Source organism: Aulonocara stuartgranti, assembly GCF_965226115.1.
Source record: "Aulonocara stuartgranti genome assembly, chromosome: 11".
NCBI classification, from domain to species: Eukaryota; Metazoa; Chordata; class Actinopteri; order Cichliformes; family Cichlidae; genus Aulonocara; species Aulonocara stuartgranti.
Window position 1 is genome coordinate 14,249,462 of NC_138947.1, and position 10,721 is coordinate 14,260,182.

Below are 10,721 nucleotides of genomic sequence, written 5' to 3' on the forward strand. Positions count from 1 at the left end.
GACCCAAAGCGCTTTACACTACATTCAGTCATTCACACACACTGGTGATGGCAAGCTACATTGTAGCCACAGCTACCCTTGGGCGCACTGACAGAGGCGAGGCTGCAGGACACTAGCACCACCGGGCCCTCTGACCACCACCAGTAGGCAACAGGTGAGGTGTCTTGCCCAAGGACACAACGACCAAGACTGTCGGAGCTGGGGCTCGAACTGGCAACCTTCCGAATACAGGACAAACTGCCAACTCTTGAGCCATGATCGCCCCAAGCTTAGCTAGCTGAGTGCATATCACATACACCTGCTAACTGTGATGTGTAATTAAATAAACATAAGACATTCACTCACCAAAGGGGATGCACAGAATTTTTGGGAGGTCCATTAGTACAATTAAATATATAAAAGGCCAAACTGTAAAGAGGTCAAGCTCAGTGAATTAAAAACAAATTGGTGAATCCCAGCAGAAGAAGCTAGCAGTTAGCATTGGCTAGTTAAGGCAGCCATGGCGCTAATAAATAAACTTTAAGCCTGAATAGACTGAATAAACAGGTGAGCTGAATACTTTGTTGATGTTAGAGGTCAGAATAGAATGGCCAGACCACTTCAGGATAATAGGAAGGCAGCCAAAGTTCAAACTGTTGCCTTCCACTTGTTACAAGCACGGTATACAGAAGAGCATTTCTGATAACACAACATCTCAAACCTTCAAGAAAATGTGCTACAACAGCTGAAGACCACACCAAGTGCCATTCATGTCAGCTAAGAACATGAAACTGAGGCTACAAATCCCACAGGCTCATCAAAATTAGACAGTAGAAGATTAGAAAAACATTGCTGCAACATTCAGAAGGTAAGGTGAGAATTTGACATTAGCAGTGTGAAAGTATAAATAGTAAATTAAGTGGTTCTTGTAGACCACCCTTCTGTTCTACTCAAAGTGCTTTATACAACATGGCACATTCACTCATTCATACAAGTGCGTTCTATCTAACATACTCCATGGAAGACATGGGAGAGCCACTTGGGGTTCTGTATCTTTCCCAAGGATACTGAGACATGCAGACTGGAGACCAGAGGAGCCAGGGATCGAAACAACAACCTTCCGATTGGCCTCCTGAGCTACAGCCACCCACTGATAAATTATTAAGTATTAATGGTTCAGGCTGCTGGTGGTGGTGGGATAATGTTGTGGGGGATATTTGTAACGGAGCGGAAAGGCTGATTATGTTTCCAAGATGGTTTGTGTTTTTTAAAAGGAAGGAAACCTTCCTCAAAACGGGCAGAGCAGTGGAGCCGCCAAGGGAAAGCACACAATTTAAACTGTAAGATTAAAAATATAATTTATTATATTTAAATAGTTAAAAAGGTAAAATGAATTAAAACAACCTTGGCCAAGGGAAGACACAATAAAAATCAATAACACACAACATTAAAAGTCCAGTGGAATCCACCACGGCCTAAAAGTCACAGAAAACTAAGAGGTCCAGCGTAGTATTAAAAGAGGGAAACCCAGCGGAGTCCTCGCCTTCCTCCCCGCATTCCACGTCCTGGTGCACTGAAGAAAGGGAGGGAGCGGCAGTCACTATTCCTTTGGCAGTTTACTTTATAAAAAGGATAAGTCAAAGACTTACCCGGGTGGGCAGAGCTCTCAACTCCGCCCGCCGCTTCCTCAAACTGCAATCGGCACCGCGGTCTCACTGCTTCTGTTCTCCCGCAGTGCACGAGCTGGCTCTTGTCGTTATTGCCACCAGACTGCCGCTACGCGTCCCTAGTCGCTGGTCATCTGCCTTTTTTTCCTCTGATCGTTTCCCCTTTCCAGTCGCTGGTCGTCTGCTCCATCTGATCATCTCTACTCTCTGATCGTCTCTCGCTCTCCCCTCTGATCGTCTGTGTCTTTCCTCTGTCTGTCTCGCATTCTCCGTGTTACATTTTCGTTGAACACCGGCTCCAAACCTCTTATGTGTCCTTGAGCACTCTGTAAATTACCTTTTTTCTCTCAGGTGTGTCCAATTAGTAAAAACGGGGGAAAAGGCGGAGTCTCTCCAGGACAATTTGCCGGCAACTAAAACATGCAAACTAAATAAAACACTGCACAAAAATATAACCAATGCATGCAATATAAAAAATAAATATGTACACTTCACATTAAAATACAGCACAGCAAAACAACGTCCGTCCTTCCCTGGATGACATATTTTCTTGGCACACACCAGCTTTAAGAAGGTCCAACCCATTACTCTCGAGATGGACCTTACAAATAGGCTGGTGAATGTATAACGTTGTTGTAGAGCTGTGCATTTGAGGAACTGCATGTTTCTATTTCAATCCACAGAGGTTGCGACTTGGTTCCAAGCAAATATTGAGCATATTATAAATCTTACTTGGGATAACTTAAATTAATTCATAATAACTTAAAGAATTTTATGGAAGTCTTCCCAAATGACCACATGCCAACAGAAATATCATTTTCCTCAAATATAAGGATACGAAGGATACCCTAGCCCTAACCCTACTGTTGAGCTGGCAAAATGAAATTTTAATTTAAGGAAAGTAATGTAATGTGCCACATTTACTTTTTTCATAATATGTCGTTGACCCAAAAATCACAGCAACAATAAGAGTCCATTTACTAATTTAGTCCTAATTTATACAGCTCTTTGTTATCCATGATACCAGCTAAAAAGTCTTATAGATGCACATGTGAAAAGAAGTTAAATACAACAATGGCTCATGTCAACCGTTACATAATAGCCCTCATCTGCAGAGTCATGACTTAATATTTACTGCTGTACATAAATTTAATACAGTGCAATATATTTCTGTCTTTGTTCATGTGCAGCATCAGAGCAGTGACCATGGACTTCTATCTGCAAGTTTCCTGCTAACAGCAGACGAGCAGAGGGCGGGACAACCGTCCACAACTTCCACCAGCACCAACTTTCCAGTGAGTCGAAAAGAAAGAGAGAGAAAGAGACAGAGGCAAGAGAGAGGACAAGAGCAAGAAGGAGAGAGGAGAGCGGGTGAACACAGTCGATGGATGCTGTCCGGATCGAGGGGACAGCACGTTCTTCACTGACGAGGAAAAGAAAGATTTCAAAATTGAGTCGAAGGATAGAAACTCGCCGTCAGGTAGGTCTCACTTTGTCACTCTCTGCACCGTCAGGTTTAGCACATTTGTGTCTGTGAAAAGGAAACTTTTAACACAACAGAAATATCTGTGGAGGTAACTCTGCGATACTGAGACAACCTTCTGTCTTTCACACTTGCCTGGTTCAATGTGAAAGGCTGTAAGTGAATTATGTAATGTGTGAGTGTATACATGGATGTTTGTATGTAAGAGGTTCACCAACATTGCCTCTGTAATAGAAGTAGGTGCAAGGTGATCCCATGTTTCATCTGCTGTGTGTGTGTGTGTGTGTGTGTGTGTGTGTGTGTGTGTGTGTGTGTGTGTGTGTGCATCGAGCCCTGCTGATACCGAGGGGGAGAACATTGTCAGGGTCATGAATATGGAGTAGACTGAGTTTGGGAGGGTGAGATCTGTTGTGCTTCACATCAATTCTGTCTTGTTAAGCAGAGTCAGCAGAGTCATCAAACTCTCCTCCAAGGACACATCATAGAGCCACTTATGCACCTCCCACATCCGCCTACACCTCGCGCTCATCTTTTCTCATCGCCTCCCTCTCTCCCTCCCACCGGTGCCCCTCGCCTCCTCCTGCTCCTCATCATCTCACCTTGTTTGTTTGCTGTCTTTTTTAATAAACTGCACTTTGTTAAGTTCTTCCTTGTTCTCCTACTCTTCGATAAATGCTTTTTATTTGCACTCCTGATGCCCACTCTCTCCAACTTCTCACTCACCTCTTCCTCCACTTTCTGGTTTCCCTTAAAGGCATGGTGTGTGAGAAGGGGATCCAGATCCTTCTCACCACCGTGGGGGCATTCGCTGCCTTCGGCCTGATGACGGTGGCAATAGGCACGGACTACTGGCTGTACTCCCGTGCCCTCATCTGCAACAGCACAGCCAACGTGACCCAGGATGACCCTCATAATAAGGACAAGAAGGACCCTGGTGCTCTCACCCACTCCGGTCTATGGAGAATATGCTGCTTGGAAGGTAACAAAAGAGCTTTCATCGACAGGAATCTGTGTGCGGGATTTGGACTTAAGTAGACGCATGTTTGAAAAAGTTTGAAGTTTATAGCTACTTTCTGGATCTTTAGGTTCATATTCAACTGAGAGATATAATAGAGTTGCAGGGTGGAAGGGCACTCACAGTATTGTGTGACTTTAAGTTATGGTCGTGGCGGTTTCAGACTGGATGCTGTGCAGGCAGCAGATGAATTGAACCACTGTTTAAATCACATTAATCACTGCACGCAGTAATTTTGATACTCTGTTTATTATACTGTATTTATTGGCTCTTTTTTTAATTTTCTATATTCAAATATTTAACCTTCAAGCTGGTGGCCTGAAACTCGCTCCTGAGGTCCAACGAGACAATCGTATCTCATTGAAATGTTAAAGCTTATAAATGGGAGTACATTTCCCATTATTCAGTCACATATTTTTAATAGTATGCATTGTTCTTCTGTTAAATGGGATCAGAGTCTAACAGCAAGAACCTCTCACTTGACTTTAGAAAAACTTTGTTCAGGAGGGCGCAGCACTGCAGCAGCACCAACATACACATTTCATTTGTATTTGGTCGACCGTGCCACAGGGCCAAAAAAAACAATTTTGCATAATTGCAATATAATTACGTGATACTGAAGCGTAACCCTCATCCAAAATAATCCATTAATCATTGTCTGTGATTCAGGATGCATTCATTCAAGTCAATTGCTGAAACAAAAGCCTCTGTTCACCCATCGGCTTCTCATTTCAAGTGGCGGAAGATACAGAATCTGGCAGCAACCATCTCTCAATCTTCACTTCTTGTGTCACTGCAACACAAGCTGCTAATTCATTATACATTACACTGCCTGCCTGACACTCTACAGTAAAAGCTGGGATGGAGTTAACAGTGAAGAAGCAAAGGGGTGGTGTGAGTTTGCGATCTGTGCCTTTGCTCACATGCAGACTGAGGTAAAAGCTTTTTTTTGTCTCCGGGAAAACCGCTTGGCTCTCTTTATAAAGCATCCCTGGCCCATCCTGGGCTTGGTCATTGTACAAAGCTAATTTGTCCTCATCTCTAAGCTTCCTGATAGCAAAGCAGCCAATTAGAGATAAGCTCTAGCCCTTGCAGCTCTGCTGCAGTGCACCCCCACCCACTCTTTCCCTCACCGCTCTCTCTCTCAGTTTTTTCCACTTGCTATCTCTCTGCCTTCCTCCCCCAAACATTTTTACATTTCATCTTTCACTGGTTTGTCCTCATCTTTGCCTCCTTGTAGTTTCCTCTCGTTTTCAGCCTTTTCTGCTGCAGTAAAGCTGACAGAGTCTTGGCGTGGCTTAGAGGTCAAGTATCCTTGATGTCTGTGGAGTATTCAGCCAAGATAGATGCTCAGTAGTTGTGCAGTGATGCAGTGAGGTGTAGAAGGGGTGGAAATGCAGGACATGCTAGCTCCAAAAGATTTATGCCTGCAGGTGGGTGGCACATTGTGCTGTGGATATAGACGTGTCCTGTCCTCTTCTCCCCTCTGCAGACTCATTCAAGGTGGGGTTGCACTGACTTACCAGTCAATGAAGATTTTATCTGTCTGTGTGATTTTTTGTTAGATAATTCCACAAATGTGTGAGCCCGATACTGAACATGTCAGCTGCCAGAGTCACTTAGCACAGCTGTGTTTGAGGTCATGTAGTGAGATAATATTGGAAGCACGTTCACATACACTCATTGAATACTTTATTCAGTTGCCCCTTTTGTCTTCAGAGCTACCTTAATTATTTCCTGGCACAAATTCAACAAGGTGCTGGAAATGTTCCTCTGAAATGTTGCTCCATATTGGAATGACAGCGTCACACAGCTGATGGGAATCCATGAAATGAATTGAGAGATGTATATATTGGTTGTAATGAGGTTTATTACACGAAGCAGTCCTCTGTCCTCTCATATCAATGAAGCATTTTCACCTAAAGAACTGCTGCACATTGGATGTTTTCTGTTTTTAAGACAATTCTCTGTAAATCCTAGAGATGATTGTGTAGGAAAATCCCAGCAGATCAGCAGTTTCTGAAATACTGACTAGCCTATTTGGCTACTGAAACGTTTTATTCACTCTCTCTGCCTCTTAGGGCAGCAGACCACATGAACCAGTGTTTCTAAAACTAACTCTTACATTTATATAAGACTATAGATATAGAATACTCTAAGAACGTGTGTGCATAAGGTGGTATTTTCACAGTCCTGGATTTGTGGTTTAATAAAGGACGATGGAAAATGCCAACATAGACTAATGCAGGGTTTCAAAAATGCCTGATCCATGTGGCTCATCCAGTATTTCCCTCCCATTGTACCACCATCTGTTTCTTTACAGACCTACCTGTGGAAATGTAGGAGCACTGAGAGACCATCTCACCCCACATCTGTTCGTCTCTCCCTCAGTCTGTGTCTCTTAATTTCATCACTCCACCTTTCTCAAAATCCATCCACCAACAACAGTGGTGGGCTGTCATCATCGTTCCGTGCGTCCCTCCGTTCGTCTGTCTGTCTACATTCAAGACCCCGCCGGGTAGTTATCGGTCTGCCTGTGTGTCTGCTTGTATGTATTTACGTTGTGCCTGTGCGTTCACTGTGTTTGTGACATTACTAACATAAGCTGTAATTACAACGAGAGTCATTAACCTCGATGATGTTCCTAAACAATATACCCAAATTTACCATTCATTTTCAAATCACGGTACAACATTTTCCAGGTCAATCAGTCTTTTCATCAAGAGGATAGAAACTGTTCTCATAAGGCTTCAGCTTTGAGTTGTTGCCTTTTGTTGAGTCTGGTCACCATTTTTCTTCTTGTCTGTCTCAGGAGTGAAGAGAGGAGTGTGCTCTCAGATTAACCACTTCCCAGAGGATGCAGACTTTGACCATGATGGGGCAGAGTACGTCCTACGTAAGTTATTACCTGAAGTGCCAGATGTGGGTGATGTAGAGGGGGAACAAAAAAACAACCTGAAAACAAATTAAGAGCAAAGTATAAAATGATGCCTTGATGCTTTAAACTTGGCGTTTTATTGCTCATTCTCTCAATCACATTAAGAAATAAACACGTGACAAGGTTTACAAAGCCATGAGAGAAGGGGTGCCCTAGTTCATGCTCAATGCCCTGCAGACATGTCTTTCTGCACTGATATGATGCATGTGTGCCCGTGCATACGTAAAGAAAAGCTTGTGCTCTGTTTACAATGTTGCAGAGGCATTTTGCTGGCATTTAGGTGGCATTTTCTCTCCTGTGGCCTAGTTGTCCTAGATGAGAGAGGCGTGTTAATGTGTGTGTGTGTGTGTGTGTGTGTGTGTGTGTGTGTGTGTGTGTGTGTGTGTGTGTGTGTGTGTGTGTGTGTGTGTGTGTGTGTGGTTGGCAGACCTCCTGAAAGGACCGGGGGCCACATGGGAAGGGTTTGATTCAGTTGGGTGCCTAGAACTGAGTAATTAATTTCCTCAAAAAAGTATTCTGTGTATTTTATTTAAAGCAAATTTCAACATATTTAATTATTTCATAGCATTTTTACCCATTTTTCTCACATTTTCTAAGCCTTGGTTAACAAGGACATAGAATGTTTTTCTCCACCTGTCACTACAGTAGGAGCACAGAAACAGGTTGGCTATAATTTCTTCCTTGTAATCCTTATAGGGAAATATGCTTCTTACAGTTTCAGTGTTAGATGATCATATTAAGCATAGCGAAAGAAATCCCAGTGAGCCAAAAGGTCAGGGGTCAGACAGCACTAAACGCTTGGTTTCCAATGGGTTTTCTACTCTTGTGTCGAGTTGATGTCAGCTCAGAACGATTTTCCTTATATTTCTTATTTTAACATGGCTTAGGTTACCATGCCATACCACTTTATTTATAAAGCACTACAGTGCTGATCAAAGTGCTGCACAATAACAGCAAACATAAAAGACCAAAGGGTAAAAGTTAGAGAACACACTGGGTCAAAGGCCATGGCGTAAAAATGTGTCTGTAAACAAGAGTTAAAAACAGCAAGTGAAGGAGACTGCCTGAAGTGCGATGGCAAATTGTTCCACATACATGGAGCCGCAGCTGTGAAAGCTCTATCGTCTTTGAGTTTGTGTTGCATCTTTGTAACAAGCGAAGTCATCTGGTCTGCTAACCTGAGAGAACGAGACGGGATGTAAGGATGTAACAGCGCACACAGCTGAAACGGGGGAAACAACCACTTAGAGAATTAAAAACAAATAAAAGGATTTTAAAGTGGATTTGTAAAGGCTCTGGAAGCCAGTGTAGAGAAACTAAAATTGGAGTGTTATTGGTTGCACCAGATAAAAATCTAGTGTTCTGCACCAGTTGTAGGAGGTGCAAAGGAGCGTGAAGTCAAGCTAATTCCTATGAAAAGTGCATTGCAGTAATCGAGATGAGACGTAATAAAAGCATGTATTAATGTTTCAAGGTTTGCATATGGACAGGAGAGGCTTGATTTGTGACAGCAGCCTCAAGTGGAAAAGGCAGGAATTAGACACTGTGTTCCCATGAGGATCGAACTATAGAGAATGATTCATTTTCACACCTAAATTAGTGATAATGAATTTCTTATATAAGGTCAAGAAGAAAATGTGACACAGGAGGTGCATTTGGTGCCACTGGAACAACATAACTTCTGTCTTGCTCTCATTAAAATTTGGAAAATTTAATCAATAAGCCAGTTAAGGAAAGGCTGGACAGGACATGCACCAATGTGTTTCACTATAAAAATAAACTTGACAGTCATAACAGTTAAAGCAAATATTATGTGTCTGGAAAATAGTGCCAAGTGGGTACAAAGAGAAAGATGAAGGTCCAAAAATGGAGCCTTGTGGTACTTTTTTCAGACAGAGAATAAATGTTTTCTTTAAATGTGAAAGTGCTACAAATGAGCATAAAAGATTTAGTCCTAGTTGTCGTAGTGCCAGGATGCACAATAAACACTCTCTGAGCACCTACTTTGTCAAAAACACATCAGAAGAGCAATTTGTAAATTTGCCTGCAGCACAGGCACAACAATTGCATGCTGATTTAATGAAGAAGCCAATCACAGTTGCAACAATGATCTTATTTTTTGTATAGGGTTTTTCTAACAGACCTATTTCAGAATAAAATGCTTGTGATACTCTGTTAGAAAACCTATGACATAATTGACTGTTCTGTCCTGTATACAAGAGCTAAATAACTTGTGCTTATTTAGGTAATTTGATTATATTACACAAACTTTATCAAAAGCAAGTTTTGATCTGGTGAAAATCTTCTATTCATTAAGTTTCTTGATGTCATGTTGCACAGTAATAGCTTTTTGCTTGTTTCATTTACTCTTCATCTTCCATTCTTTTAGGGGTAGTCAGGGCTTCCAACATCTTCCCCATCCTTAGTGCCATCCTTCTGCTGATGGGAGGAGTTTGCATTGCTGCTAGTCGTTTCTATAAAAGCAAAAGGAATATTATCCTGGGGGCAGGGATCCTCTTCGTGGCTGCAGGTAAGTGAGGACTGTTTTACGTAACTCTGTATGTAGCTCAGTATCTGTGCTTGTGTGCACATGTCTTCATGTATTTATCTACACTGCTATAAAAAAATTACAGGAACACATTTTTATAGTAGTGCCAAGTCAGTTACACCTCTGGGATATTGATCTGGTCGGTTAAGTAGCAGAGGGGGTTGTTAATCAGTTTCATCTCTTTTGGAGTTAATGAAATTAACACGGATGCACTAGAGGGACAACAGTGAGACAATCCCCTAGAGAGGAAATTACATTTTTCCCTCCTTATTTTTCCTGACTGTTTTTTCACTAGTTTTGCATTTTGCTAGGGTCAAAAATTACCTACAGCAGGCCTCTAGTGTGAATGTGCCTGACCAAATAATCAAAAACAGGCTTCGTGAGGGTGGCCTCGGGGCCTGACATTGTCTAGTGGGCCCTGTCCTCACTGTTCAGCGCTGTGGAGCCCGATTTGGTTAGCATTTGACATAGAATACTAGAATTTGCAGGTCCATCATGGGCACCATGTGCTTTTCATAGATCAGACCAGATTCACCCTAAACACATGAGAGATGTGAAAGGGTCTGGAGAAGAACGTTATGCTGCCTGTAATAGCATTCAGCATGACTGTTTTGGTGGTGGATCAGTGATGGTCTGGGGAGGCGTATCCATGGAGGGATGCAAGGACCTCTACAAGCTAGGCAACAGCACCCTGACTGCCATTGGGTATCAGGATATAGTCCTTGGGTCCACTGTCAGGCCATATGCTGGTGCAGTGGGTCCTGGGATCGTCCTGGTACATGACAATGCTCATCTGCTGAGAGCATGGAGGCAGTTCCTGGAGGATGAAGGAATTGATACCATTAACTGGCTCCCACCATCACTTGATCTAAATCCGGTAGATTTAATGTGTGTGACATTCTGTTTCAGTCCTGCATCATTTTTTCACTTTGGTTTTGCAGTGTCTTTGAATTCAGCTCTCTGTAGGATGACAATTTTCTTTTCCTTGAAATGATGTAGGATCCGTTTGTACCTATTGCATTACCCAGTCCATATCAGTGTAGATATCCTGCATTTTTTTCCATTGAGATCTGATTGTTTTTAAATGGTTG

At 42.4% G+C, this 10,721-nt stretch overlaps 1 protein-coding gene across 2 annotated transcripts in view; it reads left to right on the plus strand.

Moving 5' to 3' along the window:
- The window catches only part of cacng8b (calcium channel, voltage-dependent, gamma subunit 8b), a 30,041-nt gene that overhangs the window by 16,556 nt on the left and 2,764 nt on the right, over positions 1-10,721 (plus strand). For both annotated transcript variants that reach the window (XM_082550657.1, XM_082550658.1), the window contains exons 2-5: positions 2,837-3,126; positions 3,884-4,108; positions 6,957-7,040; positions 9,472-9,612. In XM_082550657.1, coding sequence (XP_082406783.1) covers positions 3,886-4,108; positions 6,957-7,040; positions 9,472-9,612 — 448 coding nt within the window. In that variant the 5' untranslated portion in view covers positions 2,837-3,126; positions 3,884-3,885. The remainder of the gene's footprint in view (positions 1-2,836; positions 3,127-3,883; positions 4,109-6,956; positions 7,041-9,471; positions 9,613-10,721) is intronic.